Raw genomic sequence first — 23,235 nt, forward strand, 5'->3', positions numbered from 1 at the left:
CGATGGGCAGAAAAGGAGGCTAACAGATCCTGCTTACAAAGCTGGGTTCCTCATTAAAACGGGTTGTCACTCAGCGATACTTAGCTGACTGTATAACAAAATATCCAGCATTGAATTTCAGTGCTTGCCGCCGTTTACTCTTATCGGTGCAGTGGATACGTTATAAGAATTTCTGTAAGTCACAAATTTCATCACGGACTTTGATTCTTTACTGTTAATAGCTGACTCCTTGAAACTTCAGTGTCAATGAAATTAGCAGTTCACTCTCCTCAATATCAACTCAAATCACCAAATCCTAATAATAATATGTCTTTTGATTTCAGGTAATGGTTCCATCTGGATTCAAAAACACAGGTGTCAAATTTATTGATCAAAACGGTTCAGAGGTGCTCTTGTTTGGTATCTAAGTTGCGAAACTCAAATGTGATTACTAAATTTTTTAATATGACATGTTAGTGATTTGTTAATTTTATAATTAAGTGTTTCCTCTGTCTTTTTTAAAGTTTTTTATCCACGAAACCAATCTCCATTGATATTAGATGTCTAAACTGATTAAATTATAGATAGTTTTAGTGCAACACTTTCTCTCACATGGATCTTTACCCTTCCTCCGGATTTTTGATCTGTTATGTTTTATTTATTTTTAACGGTTAACATAGTCTGTAAGTACCTTCCAGAACATATCTCAATCATAGTTCTTTCAATTTTCATGTTTCGTACAATCAGCAGTGGCCTGTTTCTTTCCTAGACTAGGGTAGTACAATATCAAAACCAATCTTTTTCTACGCAATTAAAATGAATTTTGGAATACGTATGTAAGTAAATTCTGATACTCATAATTTAGTCTCGCAACACTGTTCACTTCTGCAACTCCAAATACTAACTTAAAAGACGCTCTGTATTTTTATAAGTTAAAAGACAATATTCCTGTAAGCGATTTGTTTTTGTATCTCAAAATTGTATTATCGGTCAAAAGTTGTAAATTACAGTACCTATGTAAATATATCATAATTATTTTTAATTCTTTGTAATTTCTACTTCATATTTCAAGTGCTTAGTCCCATTACTTGTCTGCCTCTTGACTTCATGTCATCTTTCATCCTGAGAACACCTGAGACTGGACACCAGTCAGTGGCGTGGCGTGAATTGCGATGTATCGATTGTTGCCGTTTAAACCTATGGTAAAGAATCGATTATTCAGGTGTTCGCTTTTCCATAGGTTTAAATGGCATAACAATCGATATATCGCAATTCACGCCACGCCACTGACACCAGTTCTCAGAAAACTCAAAGTACCCGTCTAAGAATACTTGGCTGTAACCATCTGTACAAGAGAGATCAAAAGGGAGAGCAAACTTAGAGCATGCTGAAGGTAATTGAGATGGATATATGGCAGCTGTCCGCCAGTGTTTGGAGAAGGAACCCTGTTAGTGTAACGAAAATCTAACGTCTCGTATTTTATGAGCTGCATGTGCTTATAAGTACACAATGGAGGATAACAAAAAGTCAAAATTAACATCTTAATCCATTTAATTAGGTGTTTTTTGCTTAAAATATAACAAATAGGTATTCACAAAATACTGAAAACATCCAACAAATTTTTTCTTGATAATTTCTATCTCATTTAATTGTGTTCATTTTTTCACTCACCATGAAAAAGGATGTTCCAGAGATGTCATCAGAGATTCAAATTCGAACTTAGCACTGAAGCAAAAATTAAGCTCTAAACAAAGTCAATTCATGATGGATTATCATCGTTCTTAGAGTAGCTTTAAGGTAAAAGAAATTCAATCCTTTAGAGATCTATTGCCCTACGTCACTATAGTAAATTATTGAATGACGGCAATGAATATTTAGCATTCCAATTCATCAACTCTAACACAAGAAAGTAATCACAAATTATGTTGATGAATATTTTGTAGGGCTTAAAAAAGAACAACAGACAAACCCTTCATTTACATCATACAAATGGTAAAACTAAAAAATACACTTTGATTGCCCTATTTCCAAATGGGAATGATGACAGTAAATTTTTAAGGATAAAAATAAAGTACGAAAGAGAATTTAAAACAGGGCAATCGATAAGTATGTTTCTATTGTTTTACATATAAGTATCAGTTGAAAAGTTGAATCGATCATTCTCAAATGACTCAAGTGCTGGAAATGAAAATATGAACAACAGTAAAAATTGTTTTCAAGTATCCATTCTATTCATCAATCAAATTATTAATTATTCTAAAATTTAGAAAATATCCATTCAGTGATTTTACTGTTGTATTCTCGTTTCTGGACCTTGAGTCGTTTTGAGAATAACCGATTCAATTACTTTCCAAAACCACTCAGGCACCTGCTTGTTAAAAATGATGGAAAAAAGGGAAATTCGGTAAAACTTTCTTTTCATTGACTTAAAAGTTAACAATGAGTTGGTTGAATCCAAGAAATGATATGCCATCGTGCTTGACCTATTCAAATTACCTTAGTTCCCTCCCAGGCTGAAAGGGTAATTTTTATTGTAACAAAACACACACAGAAGTTCTCCGAAACATTCTCAAAACTAATTTAGAAACTTCAGGCAGGTTCCTGGCCCTCAACTCCCAGAATTATTAAGAGAGTTAGTCAACATAATTCTACTTAATTTTAATTAAAGATTGCTCAACAAGTTAAGTCTTGAAATTCAATTTAAAAATAATAAATGTAACCAAGTTTTCAAAAAAGGCAAACTTGTGCAAATGACAGATGATAGTTTATTTTTAAAGGATCCTGTCCCGAGTTGACTGAAGGATCATGAAAGGGATAAATCGTAAGTTCATTAAACATAAAATCACATAGAAAAAGGGAAACAAACGAAATCAATATTTTAAGAGGTAATAAATATTTTACACCAAAGAGCACGCACAATATCTATCGAGTACATAAAAAAGGAAAAACCTAGGATTGGTAATGAGGAAGTTTGCAGAGATGATCTAACCACTTGAGAGAAGCAAGAGGGAGTTATTTAAAAATGATCATTTGAATACAGTATTTAAAACAGAAATCTAGGATCTTACAGGGCATGATAACTGCTTACTTTGTCAACTCCCACGAGAAGGAACTTACTGGCCTGTGCTGCTTAAGCACTTCTGCATGACTTTAATTTTTTCATCAAAGAACTATCGCACGAAATTTACCTAAAAGTTGTATCGCCAATCCTCACGAGCGGAAAGAAAAACCACTGGAAATTTAAAAAAATATGGAAACATCGCAATCGTGATATGTTCCCTCCTGCAAGAGAAGACAATTTGTGGCATTCATATTTGGTATAAAAACCAAGGTGGGTCAGTATGGTTGCTGCAAACACAATTGTATCCTTACAAAACAAAATGGTGTTCAGCTATTAAAATATATGATATCTGATAGATAAAAATAGATATTTTTAAGGACACAAGAAACAGCAACAAAAATATTTTACACTTAAACTTTAAAATAAAAAATAAACCTTGCTATAAATCGAACACTAAAAAGTAGAAAATAATAAAACCTACGAAAAAAACAGAATTCGGAATTGGTTTTAAGAACGTCTCGAAAAAATAAAGAGATGATGTTATGCGATGACCTATTGACGAATAAAAATGCATGAAATCAAAATTAAAGGAAATGTGAAAACCTGAACAGTATAAATGAATGTGTTGAGGAAATACAAAAATGAAAGAAAAGAAAAGAAAAAAAAGTAAGTGACTACTGAATCAATTCTACACGGGAGATTTTGAAATTACTCGGGATCCATTGAAGGTGAGTTCATATTCATACTCTGCTGTTGAATGATATTCTGCAAAAGAAAAGGAAAATCGTTAAAAATTGACAAAAAATTAAAAACATACGGAACAGAGGGATATCAACAACTTTTTCAATGCCAAGTATGACTTTACAGTTTATTTCCGCTCGGTATGAAAACTGTAGATTTGTCTCCGAGCTGAAAGCTCGTCAGTCTCGGTTTGATGACATTAGAAAACCCCAAGTAAAGAATTCGAAAAGCAAATTAAGTACCGAAGTTTGGAGCAATGCGTTTGTGTTCAAATAAATGTCTGAGTCAGTAAGAGATAGGTCAGGATCATGCAAGCAAATTTTTCTGAACCACCCAGTCGAAATCAATTTGTGAAAGTACCCTAACAGTTATGGAGGTTGAGAAAATTTATCCTTCTTCTTTTTTTCCGAAGGTTATCATATTTTCAACTCCGGTCAATTAATGCGACTTTAGCACACATCCTAAAACTATGCAGAAATTTACTAAAAAATCAGCGCGTTGTGTTGACTTTCTTGCAAAAATCCGGAGCGTTACAGAAAATTAGGAAGACCTCTTAGAAAATTGTGGAGGCCTAGAGCAATTTGTACTCCTGAGATGAATCCATTCCAATTTCATCCCTGACGATTCTGACTTATTTTGTGCTTACAGTTCAGTTTAAATTCATCAAATGACAATTTGCATTGAAGCTCAAAGGACCAAAAAGGTAATTCAGTGGTTCATATCTTGCATTTTCAAATTTACCTTGTCTGTGGGCAGTTTTCCATTGTAGCCAAGTTAGGTTTGCGCAGAGAGAAACTACATATAACCTACTTAAGTAAATAAACTAAAAATTCCGCAAAATTTTCCTGGTGTATGTTTTTCAAGAAACCATTTTCAAGGCTCAAGACTAGGAGGTGATGATTTACAGCTTTTCCCAATCACAACTTCTCACACTATCAGTAAGTACTTGGTGATTACTTTAAACACATTGCAAGCAAAATAAGAAGTAGGTAGCTGAAATGATAGGATTTTATGATTACTGAATGATGAACCTCTAAAAATTACAATCTCCGTAGAGGTCTAGAGAGACCTCTTGGCCATAAAGCAGAAAATAAAGTGATGATCCTTTTGAGGAATTGGCCAGCTGTAGATTTTTTTCAAAAAAACTTCAATACCTATTCATATCATTGATGAATAATAAAACATAAAAGAGAGCTGATGGAGTTTGTTTTACAATACTTACTTGACTAACTTCAGGCAAGCGGAATAGGATCATTCTGTAAACTTCGGGTGGTATAGTTTGTTGAAGTACTTGCAGAAGGTTTGAAGGCTGACCACAGACAGCGATAGCATTGCATAAATGCTCAACAGCCTCAGCGACCTCTCCTCGACCAAGAGATTCTTCACCGGTTTTGACCTGAAATTAGATGAAGAGAAAAATAAGTTAAGTTCAGCGATGAAATTAAAGACGAAGAAAAGCTAACGAGTGAAAATGTGTAATCAGTGAGAAAAACCTGATTCTATGGTGCTGTAAGACATGCGATTCTCTTTATAAATTATTTCAGGAGAAAAAACCATTAAGGCCCCTCAACATACATCAAGCAGGCCAAAGTCAAGGTAAGTAAAATGTATATATGCTCTTCCCGACTCTTTCTGCTCCCGCTGCTAAAGCTGTGGGGCAAAATTTGAATTTCAGCAACTTTGCAGCCTTGGCCGAAAACAAATAAGACTGTCTGCAGTTGATAAAAATGAACAAGTTCAGTTCAAGCAAATCTTCAGGAATGAAGAGCGTGACGTGATGAGAGTTATTTGCCTTCAGTGAAATGGCTGTTTTTTCATTTTAATCAACAGCAGACAGTCATATTTTTTTTTAACCAAGACTACAAAGCTGTTGAAATTTGAATTTTGCGCCACAGCTCTAAGTAGCGACGGGAGCCGAGAGCCAAGTTCTAGCCGAAAGGAAAGAGAAGAGATGCCTACGTTTCACTTACTCGGCTCAAAATTTTTTGACTCTTATTGAAATTTTGGAACTTTTTCATCTTGAGAATAGTTTTCCTCTAAGAATAGTTTGGACCTGGCACTAAGTGTTTTGCCGCCATCTTTCTCGTACCTTGGGCCAAAGTGGCCCTTAAATTTCTCCATAATATTGAAGCGCTGCTTGTAATGATAAATTTTGAAATAGTATTCTACATGTCGCTGTCAGCTGAGTGGATCAAAAAACTTACTGCGGCAAATTGATAGGCTCACTTAGTGTACCAGATAGGTAACACTCTGATGATAGAGAGTAATGAAAATTCATTTAATCAAGTAGAATACTAATCCTTATGGAATTGAAAATTGTCACTTACTTCTTGGATGAAGAATTTGGAGACAGCCTCAGAGTCTTTCAAGTCCGGTAGAGGAGTCTTGCCGGCGTGGGTTGAAGAACTATTTTTAGCTGCCTTCCGACCTAAGAGAACACAGTCAGATTACTAAGTACGTATATCAGTATTATCATAAACCATACGCATCAAGACTAAATCAAGCGAAGTGGTTCTGGAGGCTTCCAAGGGCTTGGAAGACAAGGCACGTATGAGTGTGGTTCCTGAAAAGTTGAGATACTGATCTGACTCGGCCTTACAAGTAGACACTAATCGTAGAATATTCTGCATTAAAGTCACAGAGGCCAAGGAATCATTTGTTCAGTGCCTAGTTGGCTGATGAAATCTGATATTTGATACATGTAGCATTTTTACACCATACGCCCCATGTTTCATAAGTAACGGTGAAATGGTAACAAGATGTAAAGCTTTAAAAGTATAATTTTTTACAGCAGCCTGATTGTTGAAATTTTGTATTTTTTGTCTGGTTAAGATAAGATTAAGGACAATAGAGTTCTGAGATTGGTCAGCTTTATCCCTCGTCATCTTTTTCTCGCCGATAAGTGATGGATTCAGAGCTTGCGCATCATATGTTGAGACAGACGTCAAAGTATTGTTTGTCACCATTCACCAGTGGTGCCACATTACAACATGTATTAACCTATTGAGTGGTGCGAATTCAGAGCTAATCAGAGATAGACGTTTGTCTCAACATACAATGCGCGAGCTCTGACCAGGATTTGACGACATAGTATCGGCAACTTAAGAGATGCCGTTAGCTTCTCGTATGTTACATCATTTGTCGGCGAGAAAAAGAGGAGGAAAGGTAAAGCTGACAAATCACAGAACTCAATTCTCCTCAATCTTGTATTAACTGGTCAACAGACACAAAATTTCAACAATCGGCAGCCCAATTATTGAAATTTAAACCAGCCTGATAAGACATCAAATTACAATATACTTATTGCATGGTCAGAGATGGGGCCATGTATTGTCATGTCGGGCTGACACAGTTTCAATAGTTGGGTCACAGGCTGCAGATCGGAGAAAATGACAAAAAAAAATAACAAGGCCATGACGGGTTAGAATTGGAGTAACAACATGTCTTCTCGAGTCCGGACGCATGTTGCATTAGAGATTTTGGCCGTAGGAGGGCATATCACTAAACGATATCAGACTTGCAGTAAAACTTAAAAATAAAAATAAGTATCAATGTTACTTCGAATCAAAATGGCAGATTTCTCTTGATAAAGATGGTAAATGATTATTGTGGGAAGTCATGAGGTGTGAGGTTATGGAGGGGTACATTTGGGGATGTACCCTCCCGTCGCGTTGACAGGCTATGACATGGAAAAAAAAATTGACGGGCGGCTAGGGATCGAAAACAAGCAAATGTGCTGTGTCTCTGATAAGATAGTAACGATATCATTATTAATGAATTCCAGAATCATGAGGATAAGTAGGTGACTTACGTTCTCTGAGTTTCTTCTTGAAGTTGGGGTCCTTCCTCCTTTGAGAGTCGAAATAAAGGCAATACCCTATGAAAACAGTTCCACATATTCCAGCCGCTATTCCAAGGGCAGTCTTCGAAACCATCGTCATTTTGCCGGAGGAAATATAAAAATTTTAACACAAAATACTGATACACATTCTACTTCAGGCAGTAGCCATCGCCACTGGGACCTTGAACATGAAGATAACAGTCTACCAACATGAGCATGTGAGACTACACCACCAAAGTCAATAAACTGAGTACGATTAATCTGGAAAAACGTGATGATATTAAATTTTCAACGACGGGTTATGATTATTCAATAATAAAGATATTTCAAAATCCGAGTTTTTCTTTTCAACTGCTGAGAAACTGAGGGAGACGAGAGCATCAACAAAAACGGACGAGCACCAAGATTTGGAGAAAATTTAGTTAGGTTAAAAACCTGCTTGATGAACTTTCAGCTTTCGCCGGCCGTGAAATACGCACTTTTTGGAAACATTTCCTCCCCCCGCTCTCTGAAAGCGTCTAGTGCGTACGACTTGAGGGTGGGGGCGGAATGGAGTTAGCCAATGAGCTTTCCCTGCCCGGAGCCCTGGCATTTCTATGTCAAGGTCCCTAAAATAAATATGGGTCAAAAGCTCGGATCAATAGACCAAGTCGGAAAAAGCGAAGGACTCAATAGGATGTCCTGCGGATAAGACTTCGTGATTCGCCTTGCGGAAGGAAGGCTGTTCCTGTACACCCCACTTCTTGTTCGTCCAACCCTCTGTCTGGATCGAGCTGATATAATAACACCGAGTATTGGTCAGTTTGTTTCGAAGCTTTGGCAACTCTTTAGGGTCCGTTTTCTTTTTCAGCCTCTTCGAAGGCTGTAGAATTTTGGATTCACTTTTGTTTGTTCGAACCCTACAAGCAACGCCAGTTAAAATTTTTGTTTATAAAACTCTTTAAACAACTGTTAAAATTTACGAGGAAGGAAATCCTTATGGGGAATTTTTTTCTTACGTAAAATTGACGAAGGGCAAAATTTAAGTGGAAATAGTGTTTAAAAAATTCTTTAAAAAACTTGATACTTGAAAATAATTTTTAAGGTAAATTATTATAGAAAAGTGTTCAGACAGAAACTAGTGTGTTACTATTATTTAACATTTTTTTGAGAGTTTTCTAAGAGTTTTTTTAAACAATTACCTGTTGTACTTCAATTTGACCTCTCGTAAATGTTACTTACAACATCCGAAAAAGGGTTTCCTCTTCGTACGTAAAAATTCTTCTCGTAAAAATTATGAGAAAAAGAAGTAATTAATTGAGTTTTTTAATTAAAATTTACAAGTTTTTAAAGAGATTTTTTACATGCCCTTCCACCACGGAAGGTTCCTTCTCCTGCCTCTATTTCCCTTTTTTGACGGAAATAGACTCAAAACCGTGTTCATATTGGTTTAACTATTTAATGTGGGCAATGAAAAACTTGCATCGTCGCATATTTAGGTACTTATGCAGGGCCGCTAGTATTTTGCCGCCCCCTTCTCATTCGTTTTGAAACATCAATGAAAACCATCAAATGAACGTGCCAGCGGGGGAGAGGTGCATAAGACGCGTTTACTCGTGTTGAACACACTTTTTGGGAAAGCTCTGTCAACACTACTAGCAAAAGTTCACGGAATTTTGCGCGAAAGTCAAGTCTCGTAAACCTATCTCTGTGTGAACAAGGCCTTCCATTCATAGGAAATGAACGAAAAAATTATGAATGAAGAAACATAAATGTGGATTAATGCATGATTTTAACTTCCGCCGCCGCGCCTCGCAGACCGCACTGTGTTTGCCGCAATGCGTGAGGTATTCATGCATTCTTGTAGGCGCTATCCGTTTCACGCTGTCCGCAATGACCGCACTACGTTTGATGCAATGCGTGAAGTATTCGTGCAGTCTTGTAGGCGCTAATATGTGTTACATACCGATCGCCGCGCCGAGGGCTTCTCCTTTTCATCTCAAGTCCTCGTCATCATTTCTCTCAAGGTAAGTCGCGCCGTTCCAGGCCAAATTGCGTGTTTGGTTTCTCTCTTAACTCGACTAATTAGAGGTGCTGTCTCTTGCATCACTGAAAGACGACAAAAGTAGAAATTACTATTTTCTCAGAAAATCAGAGATTTTGTCGCCTTTTCTTGTTTGTAATTTTTTTTTCTAAATCCGAATTTTTTTTTATAACTACATTTAAAAAAATTGCAAAATTTGCCGCCCCCTATGGATTTGCCGCCATGGGCCGCGGCCCATGTGGCCATTCCCTTTATCCGGCCCTGTACTTATGAGCATTTTTACCCCACCGTGTCGGTGCTCGGTGATGAGAACGTCTGTCACGCCGAGGCGATACTGCGAAGGCGCTCTGAGCAACTATTCCGCCACCGAAGTGTTGCACAGTATCAGACGAATTTGAAGGCGCACCATCGTAGGCGAATCGATTGGTTAATCGGTATCATTTCTACTGATCCTACAGCTACGATATGCTGCTCCTGCTCGATGGATTTTTGTGAACCCGGTGTCAGCAGTGGCAGTGGATATCTTTTCACGGCAAACTTGAATTTCAACCCAAATTTTCAAAATTCGACAATCAAATATGACGGAATAGGGCCTAAAATGATATCTTGGCGTATTTAGAATCATCCAGCTTTGCAATCCAGATTCTTTTTCCGTTCCGTTTCAAAATCGATATACTCTCATTTGGACTACATTCTGCAAAAATCAGGAACTGCAATTTATGGCTCGGTTTAGAAACAACATTAACGTCATTATTTCTCATATGAACGTGAAGTTATTACGAATGTACGAATGAGCCAGAAATTTTAGTTTCGAACTGCAAAATGAAGTCAATTTAATTTAGGCCTCGATATCCGCTCGCAATTCGACTTTTATGTGGAAAAACTTTAGATTTATTCGTGTATTTATTTTTTTATTATTACTACTCACTACTTCCACTACTACCACTACCACCTTCTTTTTTCATTCAATTATTTGATTATTCGGAGAAATATAATTAAAGAGCGACGCCAAGAATGGCACAATTTGGGCCAGAAGGGATTTTTCTGGAACCGGGCCCAAACGATACCTTATGATACCCTAAAACTCTGGTTAAAATTTTAGCTTGAGTATACGCACGGTTTTTGAGAAATGAGGGGCAAAGTTCCAAACGCCATCATTCTGGACAGCATTTCTACAGCAAAAAGACGGGAAAAATGGACGAAAAAGTTACACCTTTGATGGGTTTCGGCTGTAAATGTTCTTATTGGGCCCCCAAGCATTTAACTGTGTTCGGTTTCAAAAATTTTGATCGCACAGTGATCCAAAGTCGGGAGAAATCGTCGACAAATCATGATTCTTTGTCAAATTTTTAAAATGGAAATAAAATTGTCGGTCTGCTGCAGTTTTCATGGCTAAAAATGTTCTTATCGGTCCTCAATGCATGAAATTGTGTTCAGCTTTACAAATTTACATCGCACAGTGGTCAAAAATGAAGGAATTAGTGGACAAATTAAGATCCTCTGTGAAACTTTAGAAATGAAGAAAACTGTTGGTCCCCAGTAGAGTTTAGATCCCGGAAAAATTCATGTATTTAATTTTCTTATTATTACTGCATGTCAGACCGTATTGTCTATAGAACGTTGTTTTAGAATAGACTTTGTAGCATTATCTCAATAAAATATGCAAACTTTCAGAAATTTACAAAAAAGAAGGAAACATCGAGAGAAAAAATTAAAAAATGATTTAAACAGTCCAAAAAATAATTTAAAAGAATTTTTCCGGGATCTAAACTCTACTGGGGACCAACAGTTTCACTTCATTTTTAAAAAGTTTCACAGAGGATCTTAATTTGTCCACTAATTCCTTCATTTTTGACCACTGTGCGATGTAAATTTGTGAAGCTGAACACAATTTCATGCATTGAGGACCGATAAGAACATTGTTAGCCATGAAAACTGCAGCAGACCGACAATTTTATTTCCATTTTTAAAAATTTGACAAAGAATCATGATTTGTCGACGATTTCTCCCGACTTTGGATCACTGTGCGATCAAAATTTTTGAAACCGAACACAGTTAAATGCTTGGGGGCCCAATAAGAACATTTACAGCCGAAACCCATCAAAGGTGTAACTTTTTCGTCCATTTTTCCCGTCTTTTTGCTGTAGAAATGCTGTCCAGAATGATAGCGATTTGGCAACTTTGCCCCCTCATTTCTCAAAAAACCGTGCGTATACTCAAGCTAAAATTTCAACCAGAGTTTTAGAGCATCATAAGGTATCGTTTGGGCCCGGTTTCAGAAAAATCCCTTCTGGCCCAAATTGTGCCAAAAAACGGTCGTTTTTGGCGTCGCTCTTTCATAAGCTTTACATCAGACGCAAAAGCTAATAACACTTCTAGTCAGGTTTGTTTGGGCGCTTTTTCACCTCAGGGGCTATAATTTTTGATGAGTTTTTGTTCATTCGAAAGTTCCTATTCATACTTCTTAGTTCTTCTTCCCTTATTAACGAAAGCGTACAAACAGACTTGAACGAATCATTTAAAAAGTATTTCTCATCTTATACCGTGAAGAAATCCTTGCAGATTTCGAAGTGTTCTTGTTGGTTTACTCCCAATAAATAGGCAGTGAAAAACTTGGAATGTCGTAAATGGAGGAATGAAATGTATTTATGAAACCACTGGAAACGTAACTGCACACGCGCCAGAGCGTACTTTCAGCGACAATCGTGATCTTTAGAGTCCCTTTATACTGAGAGTCAAGACAATTTGAATCCATTTCTGATTGGTTCCCGTATTTTAGGCCTCCACAGTGTCACAAACGGGAATAAAGATTACATTTTCACCGATTGCAAAGATTATAATCTGGAATGGACCAGGGAATTACGGGTTCGGCAAGGAACAAACGGAATGAGAGGAGGAACGGATAGAAAGGCATTTGAGAATGAGCCGATCAAAGATTACGAAAAACGTTCAATTTCTGTAATCTTTATTCCCGTTTGTGACATCCATGAGCCGAATTGTCTTGACTCTCAGTATAAAGGGACTCTAGTGATCTTCTGCAGTCAAGTTGATGCGATACTGTCAAAGGCGCTCCGAGCAACTATTCCACCACCGAGGTATTGCACAGTATCAGACGAATTTGAAGGCGCACCAGCGCATGCGAATCGATTGGCATATCGTTCACCACTGTGACTGTTGAGGGCCCTACTAGGCCTACGATAGGTACCTACACTGCCGTGCTAAGGAAAAACGCCGTATGAACATTCGAGGGTTGCCAAATTTCCTCCGATAAAATATTTATTTTTAAGGAACGATATGAATATTTTGCCTTTAAATTTTCAGAAACTCTTGGTGAAATTGTGAAAAAAATTATCTGAAAATTGGAAGGAAAATATCCCCAAGTTTACTAGGAAATTCATGTTTTATCAAAGGAAATTTGGCAACGCCTGGAGGTTCATACGACGTTTTTCCTTAGCACGGCAGTATATGCTTGATCGATTTTTGGGAAACTTTTGTGACAGGTGAAACAAGTAAAATTAACAATTTATATCTAAATGTTAACGAACAGGAAAACAGAAAAATTGAAACAAATTGGTTAGGTCCTCTGCTTCAAACATTTAGAACTCACTCCGATCGAGTATTAAGAGTCCAATTAAATTTGCCAACTTTAAAGGACGGACCTGACATGGAAGTCACATGCCATGTTCATTTCACCATTGAAAATATGCAAGAATAAAGTTATCGCAGCTTCAGTTTCTCGCTCAAAGTTGATGGTGTGACGCATGAGGTCATTGCACAGCGTGCTCACGATGTATAGCGGATTGGTTGGTAAATTGGACTGCATTTTGCATCTTGGAACTATAGATCCTGGCTCATTTGAAAAAACACTTATGTGCATAGGGAAACCAATGGCACATACGTTGTTTTTCAACCGGGCCAGAATTTATAGTTCCAAACTGCAAAATGTAGTCCAATCCAATCTTCAGAGATCAACAGATTTGTCGTGTTCATCACAGCGGGGTTGAACTCAATGAGGATCAAGATTGCGAAACTTGGGTCTCAAAGTTGGCCAACTGATTCAACAGAGACTGTAATACACCCACTGATTGCCAGTTCATTCTTGTTCTTGTTATGGCTATAGCTTGACGCAGTGCGTAACGGCGCTGCGTCGCATGTGGCCGTGGTACTAGCTAGTGAGTATAAAGTGTGGTATTTTACGGAGTTGAAGGCGATCTTCAAGCTCCTTATCCAGCTTAGGAAATCCTGCTCGCCTTCATTTCCCCACGATATATATACCCTGAGGAGTACTAACTAAGGAAAAGTACTACTACTTACCTACTCGTGCTAAGGAAAAACGCCGTATGAGCCTTCAGGTGTTACCAAATTTCCTTCGATAAAATACGAAATTCCTTGAAAACTTGCGGATATTTTTACACCAATTTTTTGCAGGATTTCAATCACAATTTAATCTATGGTATCTGAAAATTTCGAGGGAAAATATTCATAACTTTACTGAAAAATTCAAATTGTACTGGAGGAAATTTGGCAACTCTCGAATGCTCTTACGACGTTCTTCCTTAGCACGGCAGAGTACACCGAAGATGATGGCGCTCCAACCCAAGTAGTGCAGATCGCAATGAATTGCAATTACATCGTAAAATCTAGGTATTTTATCAGAGTATTGAGTATATTACCTATCTACAGATCGAAGAACACTTCTAATAATTGTTCATTGCAATAAAATTGAAAAGGTGCAATTATTCATTGCATTGCATATCGCCTATCTTTCTGCCACATTATGAGGATCTTTTTGTTGATTGTTTAAAATTGGCATTTAAGTATTGACCAAATGATCAAAAATCGTGCAAGTTCATGGTAAAAAAAACATTGCAATATATAGCAATTTTACTTCGTTGCACTGTGCTTTTGGGAAGACGAGATTGATCTCTTGAAGCCTGGTTTGAATGGACGTTACTTCATAAAATTATTATAACGAAACATTGTAAGTTGGTTCTTGGTTTTTTTTTTGTTTTGTTTCTTTCAAAATCATTGATACCATGTATTCATGGTTGAAGCAGTTTACGATAATGCACTAATTTTATATGTAAAATTATTGTACCAAAGCTTTGGAAAATTTCACTCAAAGGAGACATTTAGTTCCATGATCCATGACACAGAGCGTCGAGCATTTACGTTCGTGATAAATTGATTCTTCGGTTCGTGAACAAGGAATTAAGAGTTAACCGTTGGCATACTTGGCCTTTCAAACTAATTTTCTTTTGGTGGCATTAAAAATTCTAAATTTTGATAAATGTTCAGATTAAATGCGCGATAAGTTCAGGTCAAAATTAGAGATCATTATTTTATCTCAGACAGAACCAAAAAAGTTTAGATCCAGCTGACTTTTCTCACTGAAACTGGTCAACAATTGAATTTACATTGAATTCGGTGAAAATCCACAGAATCTCAAATTGGCTTTGAAATCCTGACGATTTTTGAAGAAAAACACCAGCCATTCATCCGCACAAGGGACAGAATGAGAGTCAAGATTCGTCCAATTTTATTTCTGAATCTCGGAAACATAAACATATTTTATTCTTTTGAACGGATGCAAAAGTAAAAGAGATTGTCATTAAAATAACAAGGGAACACTCAATAATCGAAACATCGAATTCTGTGGATGGAAGAGGTTGGTCGTAAACAAAGTAAAAAGAAACTACTTTTTTTTAGAAAAAAATGTCACATTATGTATTTGAAACAAAATAATGTAAATTCTACTAGACTTTATATAAAAAAATAATAAAATAAATAATTCAGAGATGAACAGTTCACTGTTACCTGATATAAAATGTTAATACAAACGAACAAATTAATAGAGAGATTAACTATGTACAAACATTACTATTTAACACAGCTTTAAGATGGCTATATTTCCTAGATGATTCATTTCGATAAATCAGAAGTAATTGAAATAATAATGCATGGTTTATATCCATACTTAAACTACTTAAAAATTAAACCAATTTTTTTTTATTTTTATTTTCAATGACCATATAATGTAAGTGAGTCGATATTTTTAGGGAACCTTAGAACAGAGAGTTCAAAAATATCACCATCCATACTGATTGGAGAGAGTTGTACTTTTATTGTGTGTTCCAAAAAATTATAAAATTAAAGCAAGTTCTCGAAAAATGTATAAAATGCATCGTTTATTTTCTAGACGCTGAAAATACTGAAAAATTCTTTAATTGATTACATTATAAAATATTATTTTAAGTGTCTAATGGTTATAGAGATAAACATATTGACGATTCAAGTTGAGTTGCATGAACAAAAATAGGCACTTTTGCCTTATCTTTTAAAAGGGAAATGCAAATCTTAAAACAATTTTAGAATTTGAATTTTAAGCTCACACAAATTCTTATTAATACTTGGCACATTAAAAATAAATCAAGGCAAATTTGAAAGCACTTGAGCAAAAGATATTGGTCTTTCAATTAAACCAATATACGTAGGTAAAGCATTCAGAATAAATGATTGAATGATATAACGGATTTAAAATAATGCAATTTCATGGTAGGCGGTGTACCAATATGCTTTGACTTTCATCAAATTACATTCGGAATTTTTTTTTTTTTTTTGGGGGGGGGTGGTACTTTGAGGAAAGAAAAACATCGCTCTTAAAGACAGTAGTATTGCCTCTTACCCTCTTAACTAAGAGTACTTGTTTGCTTTGAACAAGTTAAACAATTAAATGCAATCATCGCTATGGAGAAGAGGGAAACCTAAGTGTGGGGTACGCATTCAAATTTTGCACAGCTTTGTTCCTTAGAGCGAGCCAAAACGTAAATCAGGATTTTATCCTCTAAATTAAACGAGTCAATATTCAGTTTGATACAAAGGCACGTTTCTGATTTTCACGGGTTGAAGAGTGGCTGCCAATGGCAACTAATCTTCAATATTATGTTTATTAACACTAAGAGCTAATTGTCGGTTAAAAACTAATGTAGAAAAATTATTGTTAAAAAGAAAAGATGTGAACATGTGACTGAATAATCAGAAAAAATCACAAATCTTGAAGAAAAGAATACATTTTATGAAGAGATAGTTGGTAGTCCTCGGTGCTTTTTCATGGGGTCCATGATTGGTGATCGAGGATAGAATTGCATTATTATATTGGATTTTTCAAAAATTACAGTGATTTTCATTTTCAAAAAGAACCTTCTCATCGATTGCCTCTCTCAGTGAAGCTCCCAGCAAACATTTTTCTCTTCTTTCGACTTGTTGCGCCAATTTTCTAGGATTATTTTACCAATTACTCATTTGAAATATTGAAATAAATTTGTCCATTAAATATGTGTTCTTATTATAGTTTTCTGATGACAGTTATTTTTCTTGTAAGTCTTTTTTCTCTAAATTCAGTTCGATCCAATTTCATGTAGCAATTCCTTCAAAATAATTTTTGACGCCATGATCATCCATAAATATAAAATTTATCTCAGGAAAAAAGTTAAAAAATGTAGCTCCTTAGATCACGCTTGAAAGGTTGCCTATGTTTTAAGGCTAATTATTCATGATTTCTGAGGGCTTTTACGGTAGCCTATGAAGACGCATTGAATTGTACTCAAAAGTTTAAAATTGTGAGGCCGATAAATCCTCCCTGATTGATTGATCGTCCCTGTGCATGCAAAAGTATAGTTTTTTAATCTATGAAAGTTTAGGTATAGGTACCTTCTTGAAGTATCCATTAAAATATTTACTAAATATTTAATTCGAGTAAAAATATAAGCTAATATGTATGATAATAATAACCTCTGGAATACTTAAAACATGACTGTTCGATGAGCAAATACAGCAAAATATTTTCAGAACAAATATTTGAGTTTTCATACAATGGATCAACATTGTAAAGTGAAAGAATGCAAAAAAAATTAACATCTAATAAGTATATGACAAAGAAAATTAAAAAATAAAAAATGTATAAATTCATTTAGTAAAAACAAACAAAACAATTCAACAATTTACGGACGGTAATGTAAGGGACTTGAAAACAGTTCGATATTTACATTCTCTTAAAACTAGCACTATATTCTAGATTACAATGCACAAAACTTAAAAACTTGAGTGCTAAATTTAAGCAAGCCTTGTTTAGAACCACGAGGAAGCTTAAAAAACGGAAGGAATGATTCGTCCTGAAAAATCAACCTGAGCAGTAATCATTGGCAAAATCACTCAATCCCCAGCATAGTTTAAGATGAAACTACATTGGAAGTAAACAAACACCGAGGTATTTGGAACAATTTTGCTAAAATACCAGTTTCTTTTTACAGTTTCGACAAAAAAAGGAACAATTACGTTTGAAGACCCACCTGTTTCTTTCAAAAAAATCAATTTTATGAATATTTAACTCTGAAATAAAACTGAATGCAGGCATGTGGACACATTATATTGCATTAAATTGGTCAAACCGAACGGTCACTTTTCGCATTCACATTCAGCTTCAATCCAGGGTTTCCTGCTTGAAATTTTTCGGAAAAAACAACTGGAATAGTCTTTCAGGTGCGATGGGTTCATTTTCTTCAACACTTTAAAATAAAACAAGTAAGCAGGTATGTTAGGAAAATTTGTTTAATATTCCGATGTTTGCATACTCCCACTATGGATTCACCTTAACTTCTTAAAAGGCACCGGTTCTTGGTAAATGCTGAATTCGCACACACGTTAAGAATTCCTGATTTTCGACGATATGGACGGATTGGACAAGGTGGAAAAGAAATTAAAATCTTTATACAATCATAAGTTTACTATTTACATTTAAACAGGGGACTTGTCACGTGCGGGTCATTTTTGATCCAGGATAATTTGCGTGATATTTTCGTTGTTGGTCGAGTTCCTGTCCTGGAACTTGTGGTCGTTGGTGAGGGAGCGCGGGGACGGGGAGACGTTGAAAGTGGAGAAACTGACGAACTTGTTCGGTTCCGGACTCCTTTTGCGGTTCTTGTCGGCTCCGTACCTCGCGGAAGGCTCCGGAGGGGTGGCGCGAATTGGTATCCTAGAACCCGAGGCCTTGATGGGAGTCACGCTCACATTCGGCTTTTGAATTTTACTAGGGGGTGTTAATTTCGATTGCTTGATAGCGCCGTTGCTAGGGGTCTCCCCGTTCGTCATCTTGGGTTTCGGTGGAGTGATGTTATTGGTTAACGCGGACGTTTTCAAAGCCAGGATCTCCTCGTCGGACATGTTCTCGCTCTTGAAATTGAACTGGTAGGAGCCGATATCCTTCTGGGAGTCCTTGTTCAAGAACGGACTGATATCGTTGTTGGTCTTGTGATTCCTTTGAGGGGCGTAGATGGCCGTGTCGATGCTCGAATTGCTCTCGACCGGGCTCGGAATGTCGTTGTTCGGGTGCCGGGCCTCGTCGCTGGAGTCGTTCGACTGACTCCCCTCCGAGGTGTGGTTATGATTGTGATTGTGATTATGCGAGTCGGTATCTTGGTGCACCATCGTCAGCTCGTCGGTCGTGATGTCGTTACTCTCGTTGGCGTTCATCACTTGTATCTCGGTGACGTAGCTCGGGAGCGTCGGAACCGGGGATGTGGGTAGTTCGGGCGGGGTGTCGTCCGTGTCGTTCATGGCCGTCACGAAGGCCTCGGACGAACTCATCTCCCAGTTGCAGCCGTCCACGTTGACGGAGCTCACGTTGTGCTTGGGGGCCGGGGGCGTCTTGGGCCGCTCGTGGAGGTCCGGTTTCATCGGCGTCGAACAGATGAGATCGGGCTTGTTCGACATCATGCTCGGCTCGAAGTCCTCCTTCTCGCTGACTCCTTCGTCCGAGTCGCTGAGGCTCCGGTCGAAGTCCTGCGACTGGCTCAGCGCCTCCTCCATGGTCCCGAAGCAGGAGGACTTCTTGAGTTTCGACAGCCCGACTAGATCCAACCTGGGCTCCTTGCAGAAGGGCGCGTCGTCGAGCACGAAGTCCTCTTGCGGCGGGAGCGGGGCTTTCCGCTTCTTGCTGCCCCTGGGGGTTCCGTCGGCCATGTCCAAGGACATCGCCCGCTCCAGGACGGCGGAGGGCTCGTCGTCGGCGATCTTGGACAGGTCGCCGAGGGAGGCGGCTTTCCGGTTCGTGTCTTCAGGTACGTGGTGGACGGTGATATGAGATGAGTTGAGCTCGATCGTCGTGCTGCTCTGCACTTCCGAGTCGCTGTCGATGGACTCGACGAGGCTCGGGTGTTCATCGGCGATGAACTTATTGTTGCCGAAGTATACGAGGTTCATGACCTCCGCTTCAAGCCCGTCGGCAGCTGACTTGACTGCCGGCTCGACGTCCTCTCCTTCTTTAGCATCGTCGCTTTTTGATTCCTGCGGCGGCATCGGTGCCTTCCTCTTCGACTTCTTCTGACCGGAGGTGTCGTCGGTCGAGTCCGCACTGCAGCCGCTGTCTTTCCTACCGACAGTGACGACGGTTGGCTCAGTAGACTTCTGCATGCTGGACACAGCTTTTTCAACCTCCTCCATGAGTTTACTGGGACCATTAGCTTTGACTTCAACATCTGCGCTTGACACTACAACTTGCTGAAGCTCTTCGTTCTTCATTGGGACCGTTTCCAACTTGATTCTGCCCTCTGCGTGGGGGTTCTCTATCACTTTATCCGTGGCTTTGGCGTCTTTCTCCATGTCGGAAGGCGGATTCACCACTTTGCCGTTGCTGTTCTTGTGGATGTGCGGTAAGTTGATCCTGTCCTTCAAATTCTGGAGTCCTTTGACGAGGATGGCTTTGACGTTGTGTTCCTTGAAGTGGGAGGTGGGCGTGTTTCTTCCGGTCGACATCTCGATGGTATGCGAGTTTCCACCGTTCGACTGTTTCGAGCCCAGGTCCACCTCGTCGAAGCTCTCCGCTTTGCTGGCTGCGTGGTTGATGGCGTTCGTGTTGGCGATGATGTTGGCCGTCGAGTTCTCGAGCATCGTGTTGCAGGCGTTCTGTTTCTCGGACTCGATGTAGTTGGGGGATTTGACGTCTTGGTTCAGCCGCAGGTCGGGCAGGACGCGCACCCCGAATTTGTGAGCTTTTTCGGAGCTTTTGTTGGGTGTGATTTCGAAAACGGACTGCCGAGATACTCCGACGGTCGTCATGTCTGTTAGGCTCGCAGGTTGTTCACATTTGATCAAGCGCGTGCCCGTTTTGCCGATCTATAACAAGGAAACGAAAAATTCGTTAGTATAATAAAACAGACTTAGGCATGTTTGAAAATGTAAAATTCACCACAGAAATAAGGGTGTAATTAAAAGGAGACACGTTTTGTAAGGCAACTGTTTTTGTGAAACTGGGTAGAAGAAATGACTTAGTGAGTTTTTAACGGAAAACCCCTTTTGATATTTTAAAGAATAAGTCGACCGATGTTAAGTCATTATCATACACATAGAAGAGAGCTTTCTGCCGTTGAAGAGTGTTATATGTATATCAAGCAGTTTATTTGACGATTAATTCTAAAACTCTTCACCTCTCTTAATTTAAAAATCTAAATTTTCGTTTATACTCCCATTTTCAAAATTATCTGTAAAGACGTTAATAGCCTGAGACGCTGAATGTCTTAAAATTATACTAACTAACTAACTAACTAACTAACTGAATTCTCCGACGTGATGGGCTAAGTGCCCTTAAATATCTCGCGCTAAAAAATGTTTTTCTTTTTTTGTTACCCATCAGAAAGTTAGATAATTTAGCAGGGGAGTTTTAAAATTAATATTAATTTTAATTCATCTCAAATAAAAAATTAAATTTTATTTTGTAAATCCAACACATGAGTTAAAATTATGCAACTCCATTGCGATGTTTCAAAAATTCCTCTTATTATTCATTTTCGTTTAAAAAACACTTATAAAATACCTTACAGAAATTTTCTGTGAATTTTAAGAAAGTGCAGAAAGTCTGCGAAAAATTTCAAGAAACCTCGTTTGAGTTAATTTTTCTTTGGAAAAAAAAAATATAAAATAAAATAAAATGGGGGAGACTATATAGAGACATAACTATCGAAGATAAGTATTTGTTTTTTCATTTATCCATTTTGATCTCAAGTGACAGAATTATTCCCCCGTCGTTCAATAGTACACATTTCAATGAAAATATTTTCAAATAACTCAAGCACAGCTAGCTTCTGCTTCTTTGTGATCTTTTCCAGCGCATACCTACCGATCAAATTTACACTCATAATTATTAAGACCTCTCAAAGACTTCGTAACAATGAGCTGAAGATGAAATTGACGTTGAATACTTTTGAAACACACCTGTGAGAGATCAGAAATCGACTGGCTTCGATAGAAAGGGTGGCAGATCCTCTCGGCGGGGCTGATGGGCTTCTTGTTTCTCAAGAGAGTCGAGGGGCCGGATGAGGAGCCATTCTCAACTTCGAGCTGCACTTCGTACGGAGATGCGTAGCTTAAAATCGTCAATGCGTCCTCGAACACCATATGTTTGAAACTGATTCGAACACTGGTTATTCGATCACCTGTTCCAAAGAAACGAAAAAATTATGTTTTACAACTCAATAATAGCTCAGAAGAGAATTACATGCTGACAACCTTCTGGAAACAGTACACTGGAAAGAAAAAAGTAGCTTGTATCTAGAGTACAGACTATTAAAAACATTGACACGAAAAAATACTCTTGATTCAATCGGACTTTTTGCTTGAATAAAAAAGAAATCCGCCTATGAATCAAGAGGCTCGGCTCTTCGATTCAAGGAAAAATCGGATTGAATCAAGAGTATTTTATCTTGTCGACGTTATTAAGAGTCTGGACTTTAGGTCCAAGCGACTTTTTTTTCTAGTGAGCTGAAAAAATCATTGATTTAAATAGAACATCGATGGCTAAGGAACAGTACCGCCTGATTGACAATTTTAGCGACGATGAATTAGCGACTTTCCCGCATTCTAGGTACAGGATAAAATACGCAAATTGATATTTATCGTTTTTTCCCAATTCCGATCAAAGCGCTGTAATGATGCTGTACAGTAAAAAAAATTGCAAATTAAACCTTAAAATTGCAAAAATTGAGAAGTTTTTTCTTCGTCCTGTAAAATCGTCAGTTTGCAGATATGTGGTACTGTTCCATAGCCATCGATATCGAATCAAATAGTTTTCATAACTCAACCATCCGGTGGATCAATACCTATGAATCGCAGAATCGTTCTTGTGATTTTTTTTTTTTTTTTTTTTTTAAAAAAAAGAGTTAACAGCTTATTAATCAGATATATGTTGGGTCTGATTGGGACTGGAGGTGATTAACACATCAATGCTGAGAATCGAGTTTTGTAGGTCAAAATTTCTGCGTTGTTTACTTTGAAATGAGAGTTTTACCCGCGAGGTCACTTATAGCTTAATTCCACAAATAGCTCAATAAAAGCTCAGAGAATACCACTCGCTTATTTCATTCAACGAGGTTGCGTCTTTCAGATTACTGTAATATTGTGACGATGGCAGCACTGCAATAAAAAAATTTTGAAATTTGATTTCAATCACAACTCTGAATTTTTAAGAAAAATGTAAAACCTCTACGATGATAAGCTGGTTTTTTTAAGATATTAATCATACCGATTGCGATGCAGTCACCT

General features: G+C 37.7%; 3 protein-coding genes across 5 annotated transcripts in view; 1 reads left to right on the forward strand and 2 right to left on the reverse strand.

Moving 5' to 3' along the window:
- mfas (midline fasciclin) overlaps positions 1-1,021 on the forward strand; it is a 94,128-nt gene extending 93,107 nt beyond the window's left edge. The window contains exon 13 of the mRNA XM_019044007.2: positions 324-1,021. Within this exon, the coding sequence (XP_018899552.2) occupies positions 324-407 (84 nt within the window). The 3' untranslated portion in view covers positions 408-1,021. The remainder of the gene's footprint in view (positions 1-323) is intronic.
- Positions 1,022-1,512: 491 nt separating this feature from the next.
- Positions 1,513-7,817, reverse strand: LOC109032073 (mitochondrial import receptor subunit TOM20 homolog). Its single transcript, XM_019044008.2, has 4 exons — positions 7,593-7,817; positions 6,109-6,209; positions 5,004-5,177; positions 1,513-3,805 (listed from the first exon to the last, which is right to left on the reverse strand). The coding sequence occupies exons 1-4, from the start codon at positions 7,720-7,722 to the stop codon at positions 3,749-3,751; spliced, it is 462 nt and encodes a 153-aa protein (XP_018899553.2). The 5' UTR covers positions 7,723-7,817; the 3' UTR covers positions 1,513-3,748.
- A 6,920-nt stretch (positions 7,818-14,737) lies between these two features.
- The window catches only part of LOC109032074 (uncharacterized), a 214,691-nt gene continuing 206,193 nt past the window's right edge, over positions 14,738-23,235 (reverse strand). The window contains exons 8-9 of one of the 3 annotated variants that reach the window (XM_072303028.1): positions 21,910-22,130; positions 14,738-20,814 (exon numbers count right to left, since the gene is read on the reverse strand). In XM_072303028.1, the coding sequence (XP_072159129.1) occupies positions 18,466-20,814; positions 21,910-22,130 (2,570 nt within the window). In that variant the 3' untranslated portion in view covers positions 14,738-18,465. The remainder of the gene's footprint in view (positions 20,815-21,909; positions 22,131-23,235) is intronic. The other 2 variants (XM_072303027.1, XM_019044010.2) reach the window with 2 other exon arrangements.

The sequence above is a fragment of the Bemisia tabaci genome, chromosome 7, assembly GCF_918797505.1.
Source record: "Bemisia tabaci chromosome 7, PGI_BMITA_v3".
NCBI lineage: Eukaryota > Metazoa > Arthropoda > Insecta > Hemiptera > Aleyrodidae > Bemisia > Bemisia tabaci.

Excerpts from the sequence above, each read along its gene's own strand:
- LOC109032073 (XM_019044008.2), bottom strand. The coding sequence starts at position 7,722 with ATGACGATGGTTTCGAAGACTGCCCTTGGAATAGCGGCTGGAATATGT. Across the intron at positions 6,210-7,592 it reads CAAGAAGAAACTCAGAGAAC|GTCGGAAGGCAGCTAAAAAT; the intron begins GTAAGTCACCTA and ends GTGTTCTCTTAG. Across the intron at positions 3,806-5,003 it reads GCTTGCCTGAAGTTAGTCAA|AATATCATTCAACAGCAGAG; the intron begins GTAAGTATTGTA and ends TTTCTTTTGCAG.